The sequence below is a fragment of the Lutra lutra genome, chromosome 18, assembly GCF_902655055.1.
Source record: "Lutra lutra chromosome 18, mLutLut1.2, whole genome shotgun sequence".
Classification (NCBI taxonomy): Eukaryota; Metazoa; Chordata; class Mammalia; order Carnivora; family Mustelidae; genus Lutra; species Lutra lutra.
The window spans coordinates 31,401,040-31,428,678 of NC_062295.1; the positions used below are offsets into that span (position 1 = coordinate 31,401,040).

Below are 27,639 nucleotides of genomic sequence, written 5' to 3' on the forward strand. Positions count from 1 at the left end.
CACCTACTGCGTGCCAGGTCCCGGAAATAACTGGTAAACTAGACCCAGCCTCGTGAAGTTCACAGCCCAGCATGGAATACAGACGCCGCACCAAAAACCCACATTATACGTGGGAACAGGGCTACCGAAGAAGCAGCCATTGCCGGATGCGCTACCAGGAGGGCATCATCTAGTTGAGGCTGTTAGCAGTCACCTCCCAGACAGCCCTGTCTAGCTGAGCCTCCTGAATCAGGAGGCCATGCCAAGACTCAGCCAGGTAGAGAAGGGAGAGACGGTGAAGAAAGTGAGAACACTCAGTACTCGGGAGAGTCTACAGGAGGCTGGTGCGGTGGCGACCGCAGGGAGAGAGTGATGAGCAAAGACCCTGGGGCACGGCCTTGTAGGCTTAGGATAAGGATGGTGGCAGTCAAGTTTGGGTGGAAATACCACTGTTGTGTATTGACAGAACTGCCCAGCCAGCCCGGACTCTAGCTCCTGACTGCAGGGCTGCCCTTACTTGCAATCCTGGTTCCCGAGTACATCCGGCCTCTGGTGCCCCAAGACATGGAGTGGGAAGGGCTGGGGCCACGCAGCCACTTCCTACAAGGAGGCTACCTGTTAGCACGGTGGGGAGCTACAGAGAGCTGCCTAGTGGGGCTGTGGTGGGGGGGCGGGCATGTGGGAGAGAAGGTGAGTCGAGGGTTAATCTTGCTCAAAACAGTTAGGGTTACTGGTATCCTGCTCCTGGGAAAGGTCAACCCCTCAGCATGGGCTCCGGGATCCTTCTCAGGGACTCAGACTTCGGTTCTCAGCCTCCCCTCCAACATGTTCCATTTCAGCCTCCACATGGATGATTCCTATCAGCGGGCAAACCTCCTCTGTACCCGTCTCTGTTCTCCTGTACAGAGACACTGCTCACTGCCTTCAATGCCTCCCCTCCAAACCCTCCTAGCGGCGCCACTTACTGTGGGCTGCCTGACCATGGGGAGTAATTAGCCTCTCTGTGCCTCAGTTTCTACCTCTGTAAAATGGGCGGAATAGTAATATTGCCTGTTCTGTAAGGCCACGATAATAGAACCTCCCTGATGGGTGTGGATTAATGAAAGCACACACGAGACATTCTGATCAGGGAAGAAATGCAGCCTTCTCCACCAGAGCTCCTAGCCCATCAGGCCACAGGAACCACTCTTGTCAAGGTCATCAACATGTCTGTCTTGCCTAAGCCATTTGTTGCTTCTCTCTGGGCTTGAAGGATGGAGTTCATCCACATTACGCCCAGTTGAGCTCCCCTCCTTTCCAACACTCTCCACCTCCAGGACACTCCACTCAGTGCTCCGTGAGGCAAGCTCTACCTCCTCACATTAGGCAGGTCCTGGAGCTGTCCTCTCTCTCCTTCTCCGTCTACACTCGCTCTAGGACAGGGCTCTCCACCTCAGCAGCACTGGCATTCGGGGCCAGGTAATTCCGTGCTGTGGGGGGTACAGCAGGATTCCTAGCAGCACCCCTGACTTCCAACCAGTAACCAATTTCCCCCAACCCAGGTGTAACCACCAAAGATGTTTCCAGATGTCACCAGATGTCCCCTGGCAGGAGGGGGCACCCACCATCTCCACCCACCACTGGAGAACCACCGTCCTAAGATCTAGAGTCTAAGGGACTTGAATCCCATTTTTTGGTGTGTTTTTTTAAAAGATTTATTTTATTTATTTATTTATTTGACAGACAGAGATCACAAGTCGGCGAGAGGCAGGCAGAGAGAGAGGAGGAAGCAGGCTCCCCACGGAGCAGAGAGCCTGATGCGGGGCTCGATCCCAGGACCCTGGGATCATGACCTGAGCTGAAGGCAGCTGCTTATCCACTGAGCCACCCAGGTGCCCCTCTGAATCCCATTTGTATACCGGTGAGTCCCAAATCATAGCCCCTACTTGAGGTCTCCACCGATCTGGACCCCACCTGGATACCTCATGGGCATCCCAAATGCAACACGGTCAAAACAGAACTTTCCATTCACACGTGCCCCCACCTCCAACACGTGTCTTTCCCTTTTCTCAGCCTCGGAGGACAGCACCATTATCTACTCAGTTGCTCAAGTCCACACCCCGAATTCCTCTTTTCCTTGCTCCCTCACACCCAATTGGTTAGCTTCAGTACTTAAATATATTCCAAACCCACCCACTTCGCTGCAGCTCCAGGGCTAACATCCTAGACTAAGGTACTGTCCTCTCTCTCGGAGAATGTCATACTTCCCAATTATACTTCTTGCTTCCGGTTTTCTCCCTACAATCTAATCTTTACGTGGCCGCCACCATCCGACATTACTGCACTCATTGGTTTGCTTATCAATCTTCTCCCACTGGAATGTATGGATCACAAGGACAGGGACCTTGTCCTCCTTGTTCACAGTATCCCCACCCAGTGCCCAGGATTTCTGGTGCACAATAACACTCAATAAGCATGCACGGAATGAGTGAATCGTTCGTCACCATTCCTGCCTTCTTCACTGATGCGGCCACCTTGACTTGATGCCACACCCACCAATGCCCTGGTGGACTGTACCTAAGGACCTCCCCACTCCCACCTCAGTCAGATCCCAGATCCTCTTGTCTCTGAAAGAAAGCCCAACGCTCAGGGCATTTGGGAGACAGCGGGTCGAGGAGAGAGCACGAGCTTTGGACCTAGTCCTACAGCTTCCGTAAGCCAACCTAAATGCTGGCTCCTAATCTATCCCATCCATAGCTCAGAGCCCATCATCAAACTCCCGCCTGCTTTCTCCCCACTGCAGCCTCCATCTCTTTATTCAGTGGTGGGGGGGCGGAGGGGGAGGGATTGTCTTCAGGCATCCAGGGGTAAAGCCAGCCCCAGGGACCAACTCCTCCAGGCGTCTCTCCTTCCCAGGCAAGGACAGCCCTCACCTGCTGATAAAGGAGAACAGTTCCTAAACGGAACAGCACAGTCCTGAGAGAGGCCACAGCCCTGTGAGCTGAGATCGGGGCGCTGCTAGCCTGGGCAGGTGGAGGACGGAGTGCTCACCCCCCTCTTTTAGCGCTACTCCAAACTCTACAAGGTTTCAGATTTTCCTGGCTTTGAGCTTCTACACAGACCATTAAACTAATATTGACAAGTTTCTGCCAAAGGTACTTTCCTTAGTGAGCTCCGTGAAGCCAATTTAATTCCTTGATTTCATATTTTACCATTAACCCATTCGACTTTTTTGTACTTTCAATTTTGTTTGGCCAAAATCAGTTTTCCCAAGCTCAAGTCTTTTTCTTGTGTGAATTTTACAAGAAAGATTTGATGCCTTAGGGATGCGTGGGTGGATCAGTGGGTTAAGCATCTGCCTTCAGCTCAGGTCATGATCTCAGGGTCCTGGGATTAAATCCCACAACAGACTCCTTGCTCAGCGAGGAAGCCTGCTTTTCCCCCTGCTTGTGCACTCGCACTCTCTCTGCCAAATAATCTTAAAAAAGAAAAGAGGGGGAAAAAAAAAAGATTTGACTCCTCAGATTTTCATGCTAGCAGCATTGATCTGGTGTGGTTTCTGCCACTGTTCCATACGTAGCGATTTTCCTAGTGACCTGTTCAAAACAGTAGCATCAAAATGGCAAGTTGAGGATATCTCCCTGAGGATTCTTTGAGCACAGATGGCACTCGGAGACTTTCAGGAGGGGCTCAGTGCGATGCTCCTCGCAGGTGAATGGGGAAGGCAGATAGGAAGAGTGGCCAGAGGGAGCACTTTGAAGATCTGGCATCATGGGGTCAGGGAGACTGACCTTCCTATGAACTGACCAGTCTGGGAAATCCACACAGCTTTTTGGATGGCAAGCAAAGCCGCGAACTCTATCGGGAGAGCCAGGGGCCAGCAGCAGCCTGGTCCTTGCATACTGGACATCCACTGGTAGCAAAGTTCTTCACCCTCCCCTGCAGGGACCTGGCCTATCTCCAAACCAGGAGGTTTGTGTGTGGCTGTCAGCCCAGAGCTGTCTGGACGCAGCCGGGCTGCTGAAAGCAACTCCAGTGAGAACACATGTCTATATTTGGGGAACACAAGCCAACCAGGGAAGGGATGTTTCCTTAAGGGTCATCACGGCCGGAAATGAAGCTGGAAACTGGCCAGACCCAGCCCTTCTTCTCTCCCTGGCCTTGACCAACACATGAGGCCTTCCATTCTGACTGATGGCACAGCTGTCAGAGGCCAGGCCTCCCATCAGGCCTCTCAAAGGACTTCCAGGACAGAGAGTCTGATCTGCTGCTCAGCCGCAGGCAGTCTCTGGGCGGACACAGCTGATGGCCATTTGCTTCCGGTGGAGAGGAGAGGCACAATGCTCCTGGAGAAGCCAGGCCATAAGCTTTTCTTTGGGCTCTGGGCTCAGGCTGAGCAGGGACCAGGGGACTGCACAGACAGGGTTCAGGATCCAGAGATAACCCCACTATGCCCTGGCTCTCTGTATGAAGCAGAGGCTGGGCCAAGACGGCCAAAGCTTAAAACAGTGACAGACTTCAACACACTCGCCTGAAAAGGGAGACGGTTGACACGGGAGTCTACTGGAAAGGCTGTCGGGAGGTTATGTCGAGATAACCGACACCAACTGTCCGGCACGGGCGGGAGCTTAAGAAACAGGTAATCCTTTACTTCTACCCTAGCTCTCTCCTCCCAACTTCGCCCAGCAGCCTCCGATAGCTACAAATCCCACAGAGAGCGAGCACCATTCGGAGACTCTTAGGCCAAGGAGCAGAGCAGGAGCTGGCCACATTTGTAAGTGGAGGGAGCTCCGGCTGCTGCCTGAAGGGCAGGCTCCCCCAGGGATCTGGGATCCTGGGATCCAGCCGACACCTTCCTTGTGGCCTGAACCTTGGCAAAGCTAGAGGACAATAGCTGCAGGCTAGAGCACCCCCGAGCTGTGGAGGTCAGAAGTGGTCTCGCTATCAGTCTCTTGGTGCAGAGGAGCACCTGACCCATTGTTTGGGATTGCTAGTATCTCTGGATTTCAGAAGCAACAGGTTTGGGCCAGAGGCCCAGACCCAGGCGCTCCCCCATCCCTGTCCCTTGTTTTCTCTCTTGCCTTTGCTTCCATGTCCCCAAACCTAGGCGCACTACACACCTGAGAAGGACCCCTGCAGTCCTGGGAGAGTGTGTCCATGCAGTTCACCTGGCAGGCACAGGGGCCGGTCAGCTGTAACGTGGTCTCCCAAAGGCTGGGACCATGACATCTGGTCTCACCTCCTCCAACTCTGCCCTCAGTACTTGCTTCTCCTCTGTGCCTTGATCAGACTCAGGCCACACCCTCCACTCCCCTGACACAGATCCTCAGCCCTGACCAGCCTCTGGACTTGGCTTTGCTCCAAGTTCCCTGACCTCTGACCCATCTGGGAGACCAAAGGCTCTGGTCCTGACCCCGATCTGCCGCCCTCAGCAACTCTCCGCTCTTGGGAGCTCCTCACTGGTGCTTCCTGCTGCCTCTGCCCCTGCTAGGCCACCACTTCCCACTTGTTCCGCTGGAATGTATCTCGGAAGTCAAATCCTTGGGCTTCCGGCAGGCACAAGCCACAACGTGGCTATTTAAAGCTATTTACCCAAATACGGTTCCATTTTAAAATATCCTAGAGCACCTAGAGAAAAATAAAACTCCTGTGCAAGGTGGAATGATTACCACCTTTCTGACTTTTCACTAGCTCCAAGGATCTGAAAGAAGAGGTTTAAAATACCACTTTAAAATATCACTCTTATTACTCTTCTGCAGAGAAGACATCTAGACAGCCAACAGACCCAAGAAAAAGTGCTCCACCTCACTTGGCATCAGGGAAATACAAATCAAAACCACAGTGAGATAATGGCTAAAATTAACCAGTCAGGAAACGAGAGATGTTGGCGAGGATGTGGAGAAAGGGGAGCCCTCCTACACTGTTGGTGGGAATGCAAGCTGGTGCAGCCACTCTGGAAAACAGCATGGAGGTTCCTCAGAAAGTTGAAAATAGAGCTACCCTATGACCCAGCAATCGCACTACTGGGTATTTATCCTAAAGATGCAAACATAGTGATCTGAAGGGGCACGTGCACCCAAATGTTTTTTTTTTGTTGTTTTTGTTTTTTTATTTTTATTATTTATTTGACAGACAGAGATCACAAGTAGGCAGAGAGGCAGACAGAGAGAGAGGGGGAAGCAGGCTCCCCGCAGAGCACAGAGCCCGATGCGGGGCTCGATCCCAGGACACTGGGACCATGACCTGAGCCGAAGGCAGAGGCTTTAACCCACTGAGCCACCCAGGTGCCCCCACCCAAATGTTTATAGCAACAATGTCCACAATAGCCAAACTATGGAAAGAACCTAGATGTCCATCAACAGATGAATGGATAAAGAAGATGTGGTATACACACACACACACACACACACACACACACACACACACACACAATGGAATACTATGCAGCCATCAAAAGAAATGAAATCTTGCCATTTGCAACGACGGGGATAGAACTAGAGGGTAGTACGCTGAGTGAAATAAGTCAATCAGAGAAAGACAATTATCATATGATCTGATATGAAGAATTTGAGAGGCAGGGTGGGCGGTCGGGGGGGGGTAGGGAAGGAAAAAATGAAACGAGATGGAATCAGGAGGGAGACAAACCATAAGAGACTCAATCTCAGGAAACAAACTGGGTGGTGGGGGGCCAGGGATAGGGTGGCTGGGCAATGGACACTGGGGAGGGTGTGCTATGGTGAGGGCTGTGAAATGCGTAAGACTGATGATTCACACACCTGTACCCCTGGGGCAAATAATACATTGTATGTCAATAAAAATAACAAAAGAAAAAAACCACATCACTTGAGTTTCGATTTTAGGGTTGAAGATAAGGTAGGTTAGCATATACTGGCATCTGGGGGACCTGGGTGGCTCAGTGGGTTAAGCCTCTGCCTTCGGCTCAGGTCATGATCCCAGGGTCCTGGGATCGAGCCCTGCATTGGGCTCTCTGCTCAGCAGGGAGCCTGCTTCCCCCTCTCTCTCTGCCTGCCTCTCTGCCTACTTGTGATCTCTCTCTGTCAAATAAATAAATAAAATCTTAAAAAAAAAAAAGCATATACCGGCATCGCAGCAAGAACAGGATAGTCTGTAACCGTGGTCCAAGCTTACTGTAAGGCACAAAGCGGTCAGCAGATGTGGGGTGTGTGGCTTGCATATGTGCAGAGTAGGGCAAGGAGGGGGTTGGTGTACTCGCATGTGTGTACAAAAATATATCAGAACAGACAAAAATGAAACTATGGGGATAGGAATCAGGAAGTAGCAGTCCTGGGGACTGCTGGAAAGGAGCATGAAGGAACTTTCTCGAACAATGAAAATGTCCTAGATTGTTTTGGGGGGCGGTGGTTAACGGCGTAGATTGTCAAAACCATCCAACTGAACACTTAAGATCCGTATACTGTATTGTATGTAAACTATGTGGCCATAAAAAGGAATCCCAGGTAGATCCAGGTGCCTCTGTGTTCACGGCTACGAGTATGCAGGTGTGTGTGGATAGGAGCCTGTGTGTGTAGCCCTACCTGCGCACGGATGACCTTGGTGTGGGGTCTGGGCTGTGGGAACCATGTGGACTTGGACACACAGAAAGTACACACTGCAGAATTCAGCTCGGCCTCCACAGCTACCAGCAAATGTCTGTCTCGCTGCTCATCTGCCCAGAATTTTCCCAATTGCTCTAACTATTATCCAAACCTCCTCAGCCCTCCTTGGGTCCCCATGGAGCAACTTCTCTCATTTCCTGGTTCTTGCTCGGGAAGGGTAAGGCCCCTGAGTGTGAACCGCCCTCCTCGGCGAGCTGTCCCTGGGGGTGGTAGGGGTGAGGGGGACTTCATGCTTCCTCCTGGAATCCTCTGACCTCATCCTCTCCCACCTAAACCTTCTCTCCTTTCGGCAATCTCAAAGCTTTCTCCCTCCATTAGCATCCTTATGAATTCCAGCACTCACAAGCCTTAGCTTTCTTGAAACAATTCATGAAACCAGAAAACCCTCTGAATAGCTTGGCCTGTGCCCCCTGGAGCTAGTGTAGGCAGAGAGGCTGGTGCTGGAAAAGTCTGAGGCTGGCTACCTGGAGAGGCAGATGCATTTGAAATGCCCTGCACCACACACCCCCAAGATTGTTGAGGCAAAGGAGACATAAGTGTTTCCCGTAGATCAGATACAGGCAAGAGAGGCAGTCAACCAGAAGCCATTGTAAAGAGACTTTGCCCAAGACTTGCCACCTGGGGGAACAATCGGTCAACTGCAGGTAGTACAGAGTTCCAGAAACCAGGGGCTGAAGGAACAATGGAAAGCAGCGAGACTGGGGCATCACCACCTAGGTCAAAGGTACCACACCCCAAAAGCACCACATGGAGGGGATCAGCTATAAACTCCTGTCCGGCTCAGAATACTAATTCCACATGACAGGGGGAACTTGCCTCCCCCCATCTCTACTCCTACAACCTCTAAGGCTCCGAAGCCACAGTCTAACAGGAGAGGAGAGGCTGTGAGGAAGCAAGATGGGGAAATGGAGAAGCCCAGCACCTTCCCCTCCAAGAGTAGGAGCCTAAAGCAAGCTTGAGAGGGGAAGAGAAGTTTTGACACTGAATCAAGTTTAGATTTGACAACTAATGTAAACTGGACATTGAGGCAATTACGAGTCTGTTCTCATGCTTCGGTGTGACCCAAGAACAAGCAAAGAAATAAAGCAAGAATGTGTGGGAAGATGACAAAGCTGTTTTAGGCCTGCAAGGGGCTTCCTAAACATGTTCAGTGTTAAGTACACATGCAAAGCAGAGAGTCAGTGCTTAATACAGTAGCTGTTAATACGGTTATGAACCATCTTGGGATGGAAAGGGAAGCAGCTGGAAACGGAATGTGAGGCTGGTTTTCCTAACAGTCAAGTTGTTTGGGGTGGCCTCAGTAGAGCACTTGGCAGGGATGGGGAAGGACTTGAACCCCCGGTGCTGGGAGTGAGCCTGAGAATCTAGGATTCTCCTCTATCTCATGGCCTCCCCTCTCCCCTTTACAAAGATGCCTTCATCCCTACCCTCTCTCCGGCATTCAGTCCCACATTTCATGTTGGAGTAACTCCCCATCTGCCCACTGGTAGTTCTATGTGGACAACTCACCATCACTTCCAATTCAAACCATGTAAACGGAACTCTTTACCTTTTCCTCCAGCCAGCTCTCCTTCCCCACATCCCCAAATCCCATTTCTACACGTAGATAACTTCTCTCAGCCTGATGTTCTTCATCCCTTACGTTCATTGCTTAAACCCAGATAGGCACAGACGAATCAATTCTCTCCTGGAGACTGCTTGCTCATTTGCCCTACTCCCTCCATTTCTATGGCCACCATCATAACTCAGGTCTTTATCTCCTAAGACAGCCCCCGGAACAATCTCCCTGCCCTCCATATCTTTCCACTGGAAGCCTTGGAATACCAAGGTCAATCCGATCTTCCTCATAGACCCGGTGGCCTCATAAAGACCTTTGATAAACACTTGCTGCCCCAGGAATAAAATACAAACTTCTCAGTGAACCTTTGGAGGTCCTGCACGCCCTGCTTTGGCCAGCCTTATCTAAAACTATCCAACTCTCCCAAAACAGAGACCCACTATGGGCCCGGTGCTGTGGCTGGACAATAAAGACGCAGAGAGGACAGACATAGCGGACCACAAGAACTCTCAGTTCCAGTGGTTAAGATGCAGGGTAAGTGATGAACCAGAGAACAGTGTTAAGATAAAGGACGCTGCTCCTCTGCATGTCCCCAACTCCCAGAGAGGATCTGTTCACCATCCATAGACTTGGGTTTTTCCATCCCCAGGTTTGACTTTGGGCTCTTCTTTCTCATCTAAACACTTGAACTCCCATGCCCAGGTGAGGATCTCTTCCTCCTCCAGCTGAATGGTCCCCCGGAGTAACTCCTTCCTGAATGTCTCTGCCTCCATGTTTCATCCTGAGGTGCTGCTCACATGGCCCCCACCCCAAATGTGGATTAGATGCACCTCCTGGGGCTCCTGGATGGCTCAGTGGGTTGGGCCTCTGCCTTCAGCTCTGGTCATGATCTCAGGGTCCTTGGATCGAGCCCTGCGCATCTGGCTCTCTGCTCACCAGGGTTAAACCCGCTTCCCCCCTCTCTCTGCCTGCTTCTCTGCCTACTTGTGACCTCTGTGTGTCAAATAAATAAATAAAATCTAAAAAAAAAAAAATTCATCTCCTTTCGTTCCCACCACAGCTCTTAACTTTCCTAGTGTTGCCCCTATCATGCTGCCTGCAACACAGGTCTCCCCCGCATAGACTCAGCTCCTTAAAAGGCAGAAAATGGGGCAGATCTTGTGAAACCACCAGCCTGCTGCACACTCATCTGCCCCACCTGCCTGAACTCCTTGAGGAATTCATTATTTCCAGAAAATTGCCGAGATGGGGGAACGAAGCTTCTAATTCAACTTGTAAATGTAAACGATACATTCCTTGCGAGCCAGAACCGCAGCTTTATGTTCCACCCGGATAAACTCAACAAATCCGCTTAACCGGGGCTCAGCCCCAGTTCCTTCGCACCTAAAGCTGCAACAATGTGGCTGCGCAGACCTGAGGAGCAGGGCCCGGGGGACCATGCAAGTTACCACCTCGATACCAGGTTGCTGCTCTCCCGCAAACTCGTGGAGCAGGGCCTGGCCCTCAGGGCTGTGTCCGCCATTCTCAATGGCGGGGTCTGTGAAGGTCCTGTGCCCCTTGAGGGGCGAGGGCCCTGGCTGCTGGGCTGTGTGGGGTGGGAGGATGGGGGGGCGCTTTGCACCGAAATGACTGATCACAGGGGACCCCATCCTCCCACCCCACCCCCCCAAACTCAACCTCCTCTCCGCACGCTCCTTTCCAGAGCTTTCCGGAGCCAGGAGCAGGAGGGTTGGTTTGGGCTGAGGTCCAGGGCCCGGACCGCACCCACTCCGCCGGGCCTGCAGCGCGACCTTGACCTGTCTCCTTGTCAGTGCCTCTGTCTGGAGCCCCACCTGGAAACGGCTCCTCTAAGGCTCTTCCAGCCTAAATCCCGTCCTCTTCCACTGTCTGGTGCGGACTCTCCCTCCCACTCGCGACCGCGTCTCCCCCAGCGGCCGCACGGAACGCGAGACGCGCTACGACCCCGCCCGGACCGCGCTCCTGGTGCGCAGGAAGCGTTCCTGCACGTTCCTCCCCGCACAGCCCCCGAGGGTCCGGATACCGCGAGATCTGGGAGGTGGGCGGGGCCGGAAGCCGGGCCACTCTCGCGAGACCCGGCGGAGCGGAGCCGGGAGGCCCGGTGCAGTGTGGAGGTCGTTGGTGTCACTTGCCAGCCGGTAGCTCCTTCGCCTGCTTTTCCGCTCCCCGCCCGCTCCAGCCATGTTCTCCGCCCTCGCCCGCCCTGCCGGCGCCGCTCTCCGCCGCAGCTTCAGCACCTCGGCCCAGGTAGGCCCGACGAGGGGCTGCCTGCGGACGGAGGCCACGTGGATCCCCGGGCCAGCCTAGACCGCAGGGTCGTCGGGTACCGACCCGCGCCTGTGGCGCCGTGGGCCGGCCCGGATACCGGGAGGGAAGTGCCAGAGAAAGCCCGGGAGAGGGAGGGCGGACGCCCCCCGGACCCCCCAGAGAGCCTGCACTGGGTTTGCACAACTTCAGGCTTTGGCTGTAGCGCCGAAAATAATTCACGTTTGTTTGCAACTTTCTGTAGTACTTGAGACGACTAACCTTGTTCTTGTAGCATCCATGCAAATAGCGTGTAACTGTTAACTCCATAGTGCAGGCGGACTGAGATACCGAGGGTGGGGAACTGGTCCAAGGTTACAGTCATTTGGCTGGAGAATTAAAAGTCCGCTGTCCTGGCCCCTGTCCGTGGGGTTTGGATAACCAAGCTGTCCCTCTAAGAACGTGAAGACGCTGCCTCCTCTTCAGGACCCTTTTGTAGGATCCTGCTTGCGGTGGGCGGACTGGGCCTGCCCCCAGGTGTGGTGACTGTGCAGGGCTTCTGGGAGTGCTCGAGCCTAAGCTATTTTTAGGCACCGTAAGGATGGTGGTTTTCTAACTCCGGTGTGTGTTAGAATCACCTGAAAGCTGATGAGGAACGGCCCCCGGTGCATGGAAGGAGGGTAGGACCTGCCCCCTTTTACATGTCCCCCAGGTGCCCCGGTGATTCTAATAGAACTAAAGTTTGCGAACCCACATTGCCTCTTTAAGTATCGCACCCAGGAGGGAGTTGATTAGTAAAGGAGAGTCCAGATTTCTGTTTTAGGTTCTGTTCTTCAGATCAGTTTCCTGTTTATAAGATTCATTTGAAAAAGAAGTACACAAGAGCACCGAGTATCCACGCTCGCCCTGCTCCTGCTGGGCGCTGCAGGAGAGACCAAGATGAGTAAGGAGCGGCACTTGAGAGAGGACCCAACTTAGGACAGGTGGAGGTGCCGAAGGCTAATGCTGAGGAGTGGGGGAAGGAAGGGAACTGATCTCGGGTAAGATTGTGGGATTTGCTGAGGGACGGTTGGATGACGGGGACCAAAATGAAGGACACGAAGACATCGAGCTTTGAACTTGCTGGGATGTTGGAGGAGAGTGGGTTTGGGTAGGGGGAGGATATTAGGAGCTCAGTTTGAGATGTTAAGTTTAAAATGCATATGGGACATACAGGTGGTGATACTGAGAAGGAACTGGAGTAAGTCAGAATGATGAGATTGAGCAAAATAAGTACGTTGATCTAGAGACTTTGGATCCTGTATCCTTTTTTTTTTTTTTTAAAAAGAGAGTCGGGGACGGGGAGAGGTAGAGGGAGAAAGAATCTTATGCAGAGCCCATACCTAGTGCAGAGTCTGGGGCTCAATCCCACAGCCCTGAGATCACGACCCAAGTGGGAATCAAGAGGCTTAACTGACCAAGCCACCTAGGTGCTCCTGAATCTGGTATCCTTAAGAGTAAAAATGTAGGGTCACCTAGGTGGCTCAGTGGATTAAAGCCTCTGTCTTCAGCTCAGGTCATGATCCCAGGGTCCTGGGATGAGTCCCACATTGGGCTCTCTGCCTGCTTGTGATCTCTTTCTGTCAAATAAATAAATTAAATTTAAAAAAAAAAAAAAGGAGTAAAAATGTATCAAGAGCATGGCCTCGATATATTTATTTCTATGGGTGTATACTAATGTATGTTATAACACAAGAAATAGAACTTTAAAAGCAAACCATAATAGACTTACATTGTAAAGCAAACTTAGAAATGAGGGAAGTGTTACCCCTTTGCAGAAGTTGCTGAGTGTGTGCTGTTGACAACCAACTCCTCAATGCAGAGAAGATCTGCAGGTTTGGAGATTGGTCTTCTGCAAAGAGATCATAAGTTAATCTTCGCAGTACCACAGATTCTGTCTACACTGTGAAGATTCCACCCCTGAAGGGCTGTGTTTTTATCCATATTAACGAAATAGATGAAACTTTGTAATATACAAATAATGACGTCACCTCAACATAAAGCAACAGAATGAGTGAGGAGGTCATCTTAGGTATTGTAAGGGACTGATTTACTTAAAGACCCTAGTGAGGTCATCAAGTCAGTCTCTCTCCGTTCTTTCTTTCCTTTTCTTCCATTCCTTTCCTTTCCTTCTCTTTCTTTTTTTCTTTCTTTCCCTTTCCCTTCTTTGCTCCCTCTTTCTTTTTCTTTCTTTCTTTCTTCCCTCCCTCCATCCCTCTTCCTTTCTTTCTTTCCTTCCTTTTTTTCTCTTCTCTCTCTCTCTCCGATGTTGGGCTCCACAGTGGAACCTTAGAAGTCAGGCTGAGTAATCTGGCCATAAGGGACTTCAAGGAGATTTTTCAGTAAGGAAATGAAATGATTAAAAGTTAATTTTCAAAAAAAAAAAAAAGTTAATTTTCAGAAAGATGGTTTTGAGGTAGAGTCGTAGATAATAGAATGGGAACAGAAGGTAAGGGGGAGCTTGGGAAGATGTTTGAGATGTCAGGTTTTCCATGTCCTAACTGGGTGTCTCTGATAAGGGAAGAGGCAGGAAATGGTTCTAAGGGTTTGAATTTGGGAGAACACCGGTCCTATTTGGGAACAGGGTGGGAGAGGTAGAAAGCATACATTTATTTAGACAGTTAGGTTTATGGGACTACTGGAGTGCCTAACAGAGCTGGGAATGTGAGAGTTGGAATTGGAGGTCCCTAGGAATAGAGACAAGATGTGAGTGATGACTGACGATCTAGAAGTAGAGATTGCCAGACCTCAGTTCTGGGTTGATCTGGCTAGTTAAGTTTTCTGGGAAGTCAAGGGTCCCCCTTTATAGCACCAATTAAAAAAAAAAAATCAAAACTGAAGTCAAGATTTTTGGTTTTATTTGCTTTTAGAGTTTACCTTTCTTAAGCAGATGCCACAGCTTGGGTTTTGTTTGGGTTTTGGTTTCAGGGTTTGATAACCAAAGTCCGTTATTACTAGGGGCCGTTGCTATAGAATACAGTCTATGGTGAGAGTCTACGGACCCAAAGCAGATGGCTGCTCAAGAGGACACATGTGGGACTTTGGGTTCTTGTCCCCGTTGTTAGTCTGTCTCCTTCCTTGGCAGCTATCTGCTGGCCCAGATAGCTCCCTTCTCGTTCATAAGGTTAGGGTACAAATAAGCTCACTGAGGACTGTTTTGTTTGGGCCTTGAGTGAGCCCTAATGGGAAAGGGTACCTTTTGTATAATGAGAATGAGCTGTAGGGCATGGCTTAGACTAGATGGGGTTTTTTTTTAAGCCCAAATTGAAGGGTCAAGTTGCCTGTGTTTGGCTTGTATCCCACATCATCATTTGCTATCTTTTGGGGCCCAGGTGTATTACAACTTCTGTGCCTCAGTTCCTGATCTGTAAAATGAGTCAGTCAATACTGCTTAATGGTGTTCTGAGTGTCAGATAAGGAAAGACCTAGCTCAGTTCCAGCTACAGGACAGACTGACAAATGGTAGCCAAATAGCCCTTGGCTACCGTTTTGCTTCTGGTATTCCCAGTAGATAATGTTGCTAGGTGGCGTGAGTTTCAGGTGAAGTTCTACTGTATAATAAATTCTGCCCCTCATGGGAAAGGTTACCAGGAGGCAGTCATTGACTTAGTTGTTGGAAATGGATGGGGTGGGGGTGGTGGTAAGCCCCATTTGGTCACCATCCTTCACAGACTCCTCTTCCTCCCTAAATGCTGGTGTTCACAGGGCTCTGTCCCTAGTGCTCCTGTCACTGTGTTCCCCTTTGTGCTTTCTGGGGCTGCAAGTAATCTCCGTGCAGATGCATAGCTCCTCCAGACCAAGCCTTTAGCCTACTGGCACATGTGTGCCTGGATGTTTCAAGGTGCTCAAACCCAGCACGCAAAATGAGACTCGTTATCCTTTCTCCCAGACCCCTTACCCCTCCTCAGTTCCCTATCTTGCTTAAAGGCAATGTTGTCCACTCAGGCAGGCAAGTTGTCATCCCAGGTTCCTCCCTCCACTCACCATCTGGATGGAAGTGGAAGGGGGTGACTGAATCCTTTGTAGCCTGCCCATCCTTGCTTGCCTGGATCCCACCCTTGAGTCATGCTTGGACTATTGCAGTAGTCTCCCTGCCTCCATTGGATATTCCAGGCTGTCTTCCATTCTGCCTCATACCTTTTTAAAACACTGGGGTGCCTGGGTGGCTCAGTCAGTTAAGTGACTGCCTTCAGCTCAGGTCATGATCCCAGGATCCTGGGATCCAGCCCCACAGGGGGCTCCCTGCTCAAGGGGGAGCCTGCTTCTCCCTCTGCTGCTCCCCCTACCTGTGCTCTCTCTCACACGCGCTGTCAAATAAATAAAAATAAAATCTTTTAAAAATAAATAATAAAATGCAGTTCTGGACACGTTTTTCCCAGCTTTTAAGGTTTTTCACCATTCCCTGTTGCCCAGAAGAACCAGATAGAGTCTGCTAGGCTCTCAGCTTCAGCCCTACCTTCTTCCTTCCTCCACGTGCATCCAGCAACACCCGAGCCATAGGGGACCGCTTCCCTTCGCTGGGCCATACTCCACAGCTCCTCCCCCTGGCATCCGTCTGGTAAACTGCTGCTCCTTCAAAGCCCCCTCTCACACTCTCTCTCCTAGTGTCTACCTCCGTGGCACTTGTCACGGTAGATGCTGTTTTTTGGTGTGCACGCCTTCCAGTTCGCAGGTCTTGTTGGTGCTGGCAAGTCAGTCTGGCGTGTGGCAGGTAGGAAGTCCGTGCCTGTTGAATTGGAGGTGAGCCTTAAACATGAATAAGCAGCCCCTTTTGGAAGACAGTCTGGCATTTTCTCAGAGATTAAACGTGGAGTTGCCACGTGACTCCTCAGTCCCACTCCTTGGTATAAGAAAAAGAAGGGGATTAATCTAATCATTAGATGTGCTTAGCTCTGGAGTGGCTGTTGTCTTTAGACTTTTAGCTCCACTAAGGGGACCAATAAACTGACAGAAACCCTGCTAGCTCCAGCCTTCTAGATGCTAGCAAGGCAGTCAAGTCTCTCAGCTATCACTTTTTTTTTTAAAGATTTTATTTATTTATTTGCTTGCTAGAGAGAGAGAAAGAGAGAGCAAGCACAGGCAGGCAGAGAGGCAGCAGAGGCAGAGGGAGAAGCAGGCTCCCCACCGAGCAAGGAGCCCGATGTGGGACTTGATCCCAGGACGCTGGGATCATGACCTGAGCCGAAGGCAGCCGCTTAACCATCTGAGCCACCCAGGCATCCCTCGGCTATTACTTTTTAACCCCTCTTGCAGCTGACATGCCCAGAGCCACCTGCTGCTTGTGGGGCCATAGTGATACTCAGACTCCAGCCAGTGCCAGAGTCACCCGGAAATCTGGCTGGAGACACAGGCCTGAGCCCTGTCCTGCTTCAAGGAGCCTGGCTCTCTGTGGGCTTTGTCAGCCCGGTGGGTGATCCTGATAGACCCAGAGTGTGGGGCATGGGTACCGAGGCTGCAGATCCGACTGAACTGCGGGGGAGGGAGCCTTCCGAAACGTGCATCCCTCCTGATGCTCCGTGCACCCCCCATCAGCTCCCTGTCCCCCGCCAGAGCCAGCAGGGCTCTTCCCGTTCCTGCTTCCCCATGTGACCAGCCTGTCAGTAGGTGCCCGGTATGGTTGTTTCTAGTTTTTAAAACTGCAGGTTGAAGGGAAGGTTGCCTGAGTAAAGCTTGTTCATCTTTCAGGGGGTGTTTGCGGTAGGACCCTGACTGTCGCAACGTCTGTGGACGTAGTTCCCTGTTTCCCGGAGACAAGCCTCTCCGCTTCAGAAGGAAACCTTCGGACCAGGCACCAGGGCAATAAAAGAGACCTAGTGCGGTGTATTTTATAGGCTCTCATGTGACTACTTCTAATACTGATTCTGTATTGAGTTCTTTCTCTGTGTCTCTTTTTAGAAAAATGCTAAAGTGGCTGTGCTGGGGGCTTCTGGAGGAATCGGGCAGCCCCTGGCGCTTCTCCTCAAGAACAGTCCCTTAGTGAGCCGCCTGACCCTCTACGATATCGCTCACACGCCCGGAGTGGCCGCAGATCTGAGCCACATCGAGACCAGAGCGACTGTGAAAGGTACCAGACACGCTGAGCCTGGAGACTTTGTTCCCCTTCTCCCCAGTAGACCAGAGTCTAAGCGATAGGACATGGTTCTTCAGTGGAAGTAGATCAGAGACGCGGTTTCCACGTTCATCGTGGAGTTGAATTCACGAATGACTATGTCTTTCTGGACTTGAGCCTGTAAAGATGTAAATAGGGTCTTTCAGAAAAACAGAGGTGGTCTAATCTTCCCGTTTTTAGTTTTTTTCTCATGTGAAAAGTAATGGGATGGGGAAGGGGAACTTTCGGGAACTTTCGGAGTTGGGGGGCCGTAGGATGCTGTCCCCGTGGGCTGCACGTTGCCTTCATGTGCCGTGGGCCAACCCTCCCGTCACCCCGGGCTCCTCTCCCAGCTTCTCAGAAACGCAGCCTTCTTTGGGAAATCTGCTCTTCCTGTAAAGTCCCAGATTGCGGGCCAGAGAGGTGGTAGTAATTCCCGTCTCTGCTGCCGGTGTATGGGATTGCCCCGCGTGACAGTATCCACACGCGTCTTCCGCCGGCGGGCACAACTCGGGAGGTCAGCTGTCGGCTGTCAGCTGGGACCTTTATGTGCCTTCCGTAGTCTCTGAATTTGTTTGCTCGTTTTCTTTTGGAGCTTCTGAAAGCTCCCGCGATAAGAGAAAACCCTAGGTCAAAACAAATTTTGGTCATTGGAGCAAATTTCCCTTGCAACCTTTGAAAATGGACCTTTTCCCCCTCAGATGATAGGGATAAACGAGAGAGATATCGGTACTAGATGTATTACTTCAGCAGCACCATGATTTTCTCATGGGGCTTTGATGTCTTACGATCTGACCCCACCGAGATGGAGCTTTTAGGACTGGGCGGTGGTGGGGGGAGAAGGAGTAAGCCGCTCTCGGCCTTGGGAGCCAGGAAGGCCTTACAGGTACCAGCGGGCCCAGTAGAGACAAGCAGCTGAACTTGGTTTGGTGGGGGGAGGGGGTGCCGAGAGGGTTGATCCTTCCCACAGGGGTGGGACCCAGGCAGTGGGAGGCTGGAGGAAAGTGGCATGAAGGGCGGCCGGGACCGTCAGACCCGCGAGCAGCAGTGGTCAGGAAGCACTTTGCAGGTGGGCTTTGAGGCCCTTCTGGAAGCCTGGGGTTGACACCGGACCGAGCGGTGGCCGTCCTCCCCCGGCTCCCTCCCCACAGACGTCCTTGCCTCTCCAGATCAGAGATTGTGAACTTTCTCTCTCCTGGGGCGGTGTCTAGGCTACCTCGGACCTGAGCAGCTACCAGATTGCCTGAAAGGCTGCGATGTGGTGGTTATCCCAGCCGGAGTCCCCAGAAAACCAGGTGTGTGTTCGGAAGCCTTGCCTCGCATCCCCCTGCCAGTCAGGTGGGGACATGGTTTTCCCTTACACCGGACTGTGTCCGTGTCTCTGTGGCAGAGAAGAATTCCAGAGAAATCCCTTTCTTGGCCTGGCCCATGTCTGCCGTGTCTGTGCCCTGCCCGGTCTGGTGCTCTCAGGCACGCTGTCTTCCCGGAGTGCCCTTCCCCCACCCGCTGCTCGGGAGCTCTTACTGGCCCTTTTGGAGCCTCCTCAGGTCCCTCCCTCCCTGAGCCCCCTCCCTACGCTCCAGCCCCCACAAGCCTCTGTGTGAGCACTTGTCACTCTAGGCTGCTTTTCCTACAAGATAGATTGGCTTGGAAGAGGGACCCTGTCCCACTCATACTTGGCTTCCCTCTAACAACTGCCACACGGCGCTGGGCAGGCCCCGGGCAGATCATCCCGTGCTTTGTGAACATCTTGATTTGGATCACTCTCAGGCATGACCCGGGATGACCTGTTCAACACCAATGCCTCCATCGTGGCCACCCTGACCGCGGCCTGCGCCCAGCATTGCCCCGAGGCCATGATCTGCATCATTTCAAATCCGGTGAGTGCCGCTGGCAGAGGCCGCTAATGCCGTTCCTGACCCCCGCAGTGAGCAGGAGGAGGAGGCGGAGGTCCTTACGGGGACCAAAATACAGTGAAGGGGCCGCAGCAGACACAGCGGATGAACCAAGTGCGAATTCCAGCCTGGTTTTCCCACCACCGTGTGCCTTTGGACGCAACACTTCCCCTCTCTGTGTCTGTTCCCCACGCGCAACGTCCGTTGTTGAGGCTTGAACGTGGTGGCCCATTCACTTCCCTTACCCTGCTCTGCTCGGGGTTTGCAGCTCCTGGTCCCCCATCAGGCTTGCTCGGCCACCCCGGGCCCTGCTCACGGCTTTTGTGGGAGCTTCTCCTTCAAGCCCAAAAGTGCACGTGCCGTGCCCTCCCCAAGAAGACCGCGGCAGCCCCCCAGCAGTCCCATGGGTTGCATTTATTCCTCGGTGCCTCCCTGCCGGGGAGGAAGCGCAGTGACAGTGATGTTGACTGAGGACGTGCCCGCCAGGCTGCCCCTTGTTCCCAGGGCCTCCGGGGAGCCAATCCCCAAGTATCTCACCCTCGGGGCAGCTGCCACTTTGGCTGGGACGCTCGCCTGGCACCTGATGGAAATCCCGTGGTTGTGTCCATCTTCATGATGCCCTCTCTGGGCACTGGGCGCCGTGTCAGCACTTGCTGTATATTAAGTTCCAGAACCTTCACAGCCTCAAGGAGGTGGTCGTCTCTGCTGTGAGGAAACCACTCTCCTGGGCTTAACAGGAGGTGGCTAAAGGTGGCTGAGCTGGGACTTGTCCCCCGGGCTGGCTGAGGTCTTGGCCCCGTGCAGTGTGGTGCTGTGTCCAGGTGTCGGCCCCAGTGGGCATGGGCAGTGTCGCATGGGGCCAGCCTCACCTGTTAGGTTGACAGCCTGAAGGTCACGTGCACTTCCGAACTGCGGGCCCTCGAAGGGTTGTTTGAGGAGGGGAGAGTAGGAAGTCAGCACACTGACCTGTTCGGCTGCGAGGGCAGCTTGCCCATAGAAAAAGTTATGGGGACCGTTTGGCCCCTTAGGACTTGCCGGCGGTCTGGGGAAGAGATGTTGCCGTGTGTGGCTCGTCTCTCAGGATGCAGGGCAAGTCACGCCTCTCTCTTGGATTTGCCAGGTGAACTCCACCATCCCAATCGCAACCGAAGTTTTCAAGAAACATGGGGCATACAATCCCAATAAAATCTTTGGGGTGACGACCCTGGACATTGTCAGAGCCAACACGTTCATTGCGGAACTGAAGGTAAGGGCCACGTCAGGTGTCCCTCAGGCTCCCCTCTCGGCCATCCGAGGCTGAGCGGTGGACATAGGAGACGGGGGGGTCTCCAGTGCTCTTGGAGGCCTCCCGTGGGGGAGAGGAGCTCTCAGGTTTTCTTGGGGGATCCACCTAGCCCCCTGCACGGTTCAGCCACAGCCAGCCAGAGTGTTGACGCCACTCCCTCTCTGTCCCCCTGGTGCGTGGGAGGGTCCAGGCTTTTACCTGGATTTCTTACTGGCTCAGCTGGGCTGTACTCTCAAAGTTCATTGCCTCTGAAAACTGGAACAGGATTCGCCTGCTAATTGGTAGAGAAATGATAAAATCGGCAAATATGAAGTATTGGGGGTCATTCCTGAACTCCTGAGATGTCAGGATCGTCGTTCCCGGCCTGTCGTTCTGACTGCAGTTGCCTCTGGCTCACTGGGCCTGTGCTGGGGGGTGGGGGCCGTGGGCACCAGCGCCGGCCCTGGCGTCCTTGGTGCCCCTCACAGCTCGATGGTGGATCCAGCAGCACCGCTTCCTTTGGCCTGAAGCAGTGTCCCCTCTGGAGCTTCGGGCCATCTTTTTCTGCCTTTGCAGAGGAGGGGGCCAGTAGGAGCAGTTGTCCTGCACCCATAAGACCATTGACCTTGATCTTACTGCCCGGTACGCCAGACAGGTCCGCCCTGGAGTGGGGTGCCCTGCTCTTGTTCATGCTGCAGCCCCTCTCCGAGGGACAGGGGTCCCTTGGGACTCGAGCCAGCAGAATTGGATCAGCACTTGGGCGCGGGTGTGGAGGGTGGTTGAGTCAGGACAGGCTTTCCCGAGGAGCGTGCACTCCGCTGAGTCTGAACGAGGACAGGCCGGGAGGATGGGGCTTGGGCCTCCTGGGGCTCCCGGCCCTGCTTCCTGGGAGCCCCAGTATTCATTGTCTGGGCTCTCTGGGTGCTTCCAGCTCTTGGTGCCCAAAGCACGCCATCTCCCCCGGCCTCTGTTCCTGCTGCCATAAGCTAGCTGTACATGGCTGTTTAGATGACTTAGAATTACAGAAAATGCGAAATCCCTGTCCTCTGTTGCGCCAGCCACATTTCAGATGCTCGGTGGCGACATAGGCTCCTGCGTTCTCACAGACAGCTCTGTGGGACGGGGCTGTCACAGACTGGGAAGTTCTGTCTGCGGTGGATAAAAGGGGATCTTGGGCCCTGGAGAGAACCAAGTGCTTGTCAAGCTTCAGTTCAGGGACGTGTCCTCTCCCTCAGGCTCTCGGGCATTCTGGAAAAATCCTGAATTGTATTGGGAATGAAAGTTGGCCCTTAAAGCTCCAGTGTCTGGAGCCTCCTTTGGTCCTCTCGGCCATATTCCGCCCCCTTGGCCACCTTCTCCGCTTTTCCGCTGATGGGATTCGTTTTCTTGACGCACCAGGCCTTTGCTCTTTCTGCTTCTTTTGCCCGGAACAGCGTTCCTTTGGCAAAGTCCTGCCTCTCCTTTCCAGATGACATGACGTCTGTCCCGGGAAGCTTCTCCCAGGCTGGTGAAGTGCTCCCCTTGCTGCCCGGGCCACCCCGTGTGGCCGTCTCAGCGCAGCACACAGAGGTGCCACTTGGTTCTGCCTCATAATCGACGTGAGGGTCTCAGAAGTAGGGGCTCTGTCTGTCCACACCTGTGTCGCTGGTGACCAGCACGCTGCCTTGGCACGGAGGCGCTGCTGTGTGAGCGTCCCGCTCCGTGGACTTGGTCCTGAGGGGTCTGCCCCTTCTCGATGCTGGGTCTCCCTTCTTGGACAAGGCGGGTTCCTAACTTGGGGCTGCTCTCTTTAGCAGCTGTGGCGTTTGGGGAAGGAGACGTCATTGGGGGACTGCTCACTTCCTCCCATAACTCCCACCAGAATTTTTCTTTTTTTTTTTTTTTTGGACCAGTGGAAGAAATACCTGGTCCACAGATTTTTTAGGGGCGTTGTGCCTCCTGTTTAACAAATGAATCAGCCTCTCCTGTTAAACCCTGACAAAGAACCATGGTGTTCTGGCCCCTTACAGCTCCGTTTTATTCTGTCCTGATCACTGTTTGAGGTGACAGACTTCTCACCCCCCGGGGTTTTCTGGAATTGTTCTGAATTTTGCTCTCCAGTCAGGGGGAGGGAATTGGACTAGTTCTCTGTGACTGAGGGTGGGGACGTGAATCTGGGCTGGTGCGTGACGAATGACCTTAGCTCTGGGGAAACGACTATCCTCTGATTCTCAGAAGATACCAGACTGACGGGGACCAGTGTGGGGACCCTGCAAGGAGGCAGTATTCTGCTCCCTGTAAAGGAAGACCCCCATAGGGACCTCACCGGGTGACCCGTACTCCTCTCCATGTTGCTCCCGCTGATGTTCCACAGGTGGCAGGCCATGGTAGGCAATCAGACCACAGCTGGACTCGGGCTTCTGTGGTTTCTTTGTTCTGGCTTCTGTGGATTTTTCCAGTGTTGGTGCTTTAGGAGAATATAACATAGTTTATTCTCAAAGAGCTTTAAAAATTAACAGAGCTTCAGGGGCGCCTGGGTGGCTCAGTGGGTTAAAGCTTCCACCTTTGGCTCAGGTCATGATCCCAGGGTCCTAGGATCGAGCCCCGTATCAGGCTCCCTGCTCGGTGGGGAGCCTGCTTTCTCCTCTCTCTCTCTCTCTCTGCCTGCCTCTCTGCCTACTTGTGATCTCTGTCAAATAAATAAATAAAATCTTCAAAAAAAAAAATAACAGAGCTTCATACTTTGATGGCCAGGGTTTGGATCCTGCTCGAGTCAATGTTCCGGTCATTGGCGGCCATGCCGGGAAGACCATCATCCCCCTGATCTCGCAGGTAAGTATGTCACCTTGCCAGGAAGCCATACCTTCTGGAGGTTCTGCCTCAAGGTACTGAAGACAGAGGGACAAAGAACTAAGCATCTGTCATACTTTGAGAAGATTCCTGCTACGGATACAGCCCCAGCCATTGTCCAGGGTTGGGGGTGGGGCAGGCGGATTCTTGAGTGGCCTGCGGGGCTGTGGTCAGGGTCCAGCACTTCGGGGGGTCCGTGCCTGTGGGAGTGAGTGTGGTCAGAAGGTGCTCACAGTAGCTCCCAGCACACAACAAAAACTGGTCCAGGAAATCCCCCAATTCGCAGTTGGGTCAGAGCAGGCACAGCTGCTTTATTTAAAAATGATTAGAGGGGCGCCCAGCTCACTCCATCGGTAGAACTTGGCACCCTTGATCTCAGCTCTGTGAGTTTGAGCCCCACGCTGGGTGTAGAGATTACTTAAAAAAAAATAATAAATTGAGTGGAGGCAAGGTGAACACCACCAAGGATAAGATAAATTAAGTCAGTTTCTATCCCTGAGTAAAATGCACTGAGAAGGACGCAAAATATTTACGCTGTTCCTGCCAAAAGTGCATATAACTTTGTGAGAAAAGCATGAAAAAAACCTATAAAATCTAACATCGTGGAGGTTCTACAAAACAAGCAGCCAGCCCTCTTGACAAGTGTCTGGGAAGAGAGGACTGCTAGGGGACCGACTGAGGTGGGCCCCTGGATGGGAACTGGGGACAGGAAAGGGACAGCTGTGAGCAAGTGGGTGACATTTGTGTAAGGTCTGTACGTAATGTATGGGTGATAACTTCCTGGTCTTCATAATTGCGCTGTGGCTAACGTAAGATGCTAACGTTAGGGTAAGCCGAGTGTGGGAAATCTTTGTGCTATTTTTATAACTTCTTTCTTAAATTAGTCCAAAATATTAAAAGGTCTTTTAAAATGAGTAGGGATGGGTGGTGGGTGGTGCCTGGCTGACTCTGTTGGTGGAACACGCGACTCAATCTCAGGTCGTGGGTTCAAGCCCCGCGTTGAGTGTGGAGCCTACTTTCAAAAAAAGGTGCGGCGGGGGTAAGGGCCACGTTACAGCAAAGTTGACTTTTTCTTTAAAGCAGAGTTGGTCTCGGTTTCTGTGTCGTGGCAGTGCGGGGCGAGGGGTGGGTGTCTTCCACGAGTCGGGGGGGCGTGCGAGCATGGGGTCTGGGACTGGTGGCAGCACCTGCTCATGTGGTCCCTGTGGCTTTGGCCCGCAGTGCACTCCCAAGGTGGACCTTCCCCAGGACCAGCTGACAGCCGTCACGGGGCGAATCCAGGAGGCCGGCACAGAGGTGGTGAAGGCCAAAGCTGGAGCAGGTGGGTTCCCGGGGGCAGCGCCCGGGCGGGGTGCTGATGCCCAAGGCCCCGCTGCAGTTCCCAGCTGGACTGGAAAGGCCCGGGCAGGCAGCGAATGCTTTTCTCGGCTTCCTGTATGTTCTCTGGCTAAGCCAGGCTGCTGGCGGGGGGCAGCCCGGCTTGTAGAGTGGCTCGGCACTGAGGGTCGTGCCATCCCTGAGTTTGTCAAGTCACGAGATGCCGACCCAGATCCTGCGCAGCCGACGCGGAGGGTTTGCGGCTGCTGTGTTTAGCTGCGGGGCCGGCTGGTCCGGATCTCGTGGCCACGATGCTGCTTTGACCCACCTGGTCCTCCTAGGCTCGGCCACCCTGTCCATGGCGTATGCCGGAGCGCGGTTTGTCTTCTCCCTGGTGGATGCGATGAATGGAAAGGAAGGCGTCGTCGAGTGTTCCTTCGTGAAGTCCCAGGAGGCAGACTGCGGCTACTTCTCCACACCGTTACTGCTGGGGGTGCGTATCCTGGAGCCTGCGTCTCGTGACAGCGGGAGCGCTGGCCCGCTCGCTCAGAGTTCCGTTTTCCCTGGCGCGGGGACGGCGTCCCAGTGCCTGGGCCGTCCTGGGGGTTTTGAGGGTGCATGCACGTCCCAGAATTAAGAGCAGGAAGAAAGCTCAGACTGGGGGGTGGGAAACCACTGGCCTGTGGCGCCTTCCCCGCGGGTTGGTGAGCCGGCCCTCGGCTGGGTCTCTGTGTTTCTTGATGAGACACTTGCTCTACCTCAAGGCAGCCGTGACTGTCCCGAAGGAAAGGCCTCCCTCCACCAGACTTAGAGAGGATGCTGAGCTGAGCGTTTCCTGCTTCCCTGCCCTACCTCCATGGGTTTTCTTCTGGAGCATGGTCTAGGTTGTCCCCTCAAAGTGCTGGCGTCTAGGACGGAGCCCTTCTGGTCCCGTTGCTTGGCCAGGCTCTTCGGAGGCAGCTGTCCCGTCTGGTGACTGCCGGAGTGTTCGGGAGCAGACCCCACCGGGGCTCTCGCACACACGCCGTCTAGCCAGCTTTCCGTTTCCGACGCAGCTGCCGACATCGGGCAGAGGGGTGGTTGCCTTCATCTCCTGCCCAGAATGAAACAGTCTGGCGATGTTCCGAGCCACCCAGAAGCCCTTCCCACAGACGCCCTGATGTCCAAAGATCCCTGAGACTTGGCCCCAGGCCTCAGGGACCCCGTGGGGTGAAGAGACAGGCACTAAGCAGACTAAGCCAGAACTGTGGGGTGGTGGCAGGCTGTGCAGACCCTGGGGTCAGGGCAGGCTCTCTGGGGAGGCGACTGGGAAGCCTCGGCTGCTGGCGCAGACACACCCGCGTAGCCATGGGGGTGACACGGTGACAGACACCTGTTTTCCTGACGTCTCCCATCTCCCTGCGTGATTACATTGGACTTGGGTGGATATTACCAACTTGGTGGCAGCCGAGAACCCGAAAGTCCACTCCGTGTCAGGGAGAATGACATTCGGTGCTGCTGGGGATTGAGTGCTCTGTGGGCCAAGCCGCCCACAGGCATTCTCACGGCCTCCTCTGGGGTGGAATAGTCGCCCACTTTCTAGATAAGGAAACCACCTTGGCCGAGGTGCACATGGACTGAGTGCCGGGGTCCGGATCGGGGGCAGCTTGCCCGAACCCCGGGCTCCGCACGCGGCTCATGCTGGGTGGCTGGGCTCCTCCCTGGTAGGTGGACCAGGCAGGGTCGTGAAGTTACACATCAGGTCTTCCTCAACAGCCTCGTTCGTGGAAACCTGTTGTAAAATTTATAGCATCGCAGCGATCGATCTTTCTTAATTTTTAAACTGTCCGATTTTATCCCTCCCATCTCCTCCAGAAAAAGGGCATTGAGAAGAATCTGGGCATCGGCAAGATCTCCCCTTTTGAAGAGAAGATGATAGCGGAAGCCATCCCCGAGCTGAAGGCGTCCATCAAGAAGGGCGAGGAGTTCGTGAAGAACATGAAATGAGCGGGTAGCCAGCGAGCGGTCCGTCTCCCTAACTTATAAAAGCATCATGTCTCTGTAAAGCCATTTCCTGCCCCCGTGTTTGCGTTCTGTTAACCACGAGTGTCGCCGTCCCTTCCAAACCGCGGGTCCGTCTCTGGGCGCATCAGTAAAAGCAGGCTTTGGTTTTCTTTTTCAAGGTCTCGGCAAGCGTGCTTTCTTCCCCGTTCAGGCTGCTCCCGAGGGGCTGTCTGGTGTCTCCGTGAACCAGAATGAGAGAGGACTTAAACATCAGGCTGACGCGTGCTGGTTTCAGCAGCAGCTTTGAGAAAGTGTGAAAAGTTGATCAGTAGCTGTCCCTCCCGACCCTGCTCTGCACCACTGCCTCCCTCAGCTGACGAGCCCAGGAAAGGCTCGGCTCCGGCCTGGTTCCTCAGTGTCCCGAGGTGACAGCTGGTGGCCCATGCCCAGCTGCCTTTCCCAGTCTCATGTGGCAGACTCTGGCTCAGCCTACAGCTCCAGCTTCTCCATCGGAGCTGCCTCAGCTGAGCTCTGTCCTGCTCCGAGTCTCCTCCTCCCCTGCCCAGCCTGGTGTCCGGGCGGGGGGCCGTGCTAGGCCAGAGTTGGGGTGAAGGCGGGAGCAGGGGCGGAAATCACAATGCCAGCTGCAGAGGCAGCGTGGGGGACACAGGAGGGCTGGCCTCATGTCCCCATCGGGGGCTAGACAGGAACTTGGTTGTATCCTCTGGGCTTGGGGTAAATGTGGGGGTTAGAGCAGGACCTGTTCCCGCTAGTGTCAGGTGTGCTCTGTTCCTTGGAAGGGGAAGCTG

The 27,639-nt window shown here is 53.4% G+C and overlaps 2 protein-coding genes and 1 long non-coding RNA gene across 3 annotated transcripts in view; 2 read left to right on the top strand and 1 right to left on the bottom strand.

Annotated features, from left to right (window-relative positions):
• The window catches only part of STYXL1 (serine/threonine/tyrosine interacting like 1), a 63,136-nt gene extending 51,145 nt beyond the window's left edge, over positions 1-11,991 (bottom strand). The window contains exon 1 of the mRNA XM_047714295.1: positions 11,698-11,991. Within this exon, the coding sequence (XP_047570251.1) occupies positions 11,698-11,717 (20 nt within the window). The 5' untranslated portion in view covers positions 11,718-11,991. The remainder of the gene's footprint in view (positions 1-11,697) is intronic.
• On the top strand, positions 4,141-10,084 carry LOC125090973 (uncharacterized). The gene is made up of 3 exons (XR_007124534.1): positions 4,141-4,597; positions 9,586-9,687; positions 9,803-10,084. It is a non-coding gene; the product is annotated as an uncharacterized LOC125090973 (long non-coding RNA).
• MDH2 (malate dehydrogenase 2) lies at positions 11,235-27,005 on the top strand. The gene is made up of 9 exons (XM_047714294.1): positions 11,235-11,418; positions 17,350-17,518; positions 18,754-18,837; positions 19,313-19,422; positions 20,558-20,683; positions 23,435-23,512; positions 24,752-24,851; positions 25,189-25,340; positions 26,702-27,005. The coding sequence occupies exons 1-9, from the start codon at positions 11,353-11,355 to the stop codon at positions 26,831-26,833; spliced, it is 1,017 nt and encodes a 338-aa protein (XP_047570250.1). The 5' UTR covers positions 11,235-11,352; the 3' UTR covers positions 26,834-27,005.
• Positions 27,006-27,639: the final 634 nt, after the last annotated feature.

What these genes read in the sequence shown, in the direction of transcription:
- MDH2 (XM_047714294.1), top strand. Translation starts at nt 11,353, where the DNA reads ATGTTCTCCGCCCTCGCCCGCCCTGCCGGCGCCGCTCTCCGCCGCAGC. An exon ending in GACCAGAGCGACTGTGAAAG is followed by an intron (nt 17,519 to 18,753) that starts GTACCAGACACG and finishes GGCGGTGTCTAG; the next exon opens with GCTACCTCGGACCTGAGCAG. An exon ending in GAAGGCCAAAGCTGGAGCAG is followed by an intron (nt 24,852 to 25,188) that starts GTGGGTTCCCGG and finishes TGGTCCTCCTAG; the next exon opens with GCTCGGCCACCCTGTCCATG.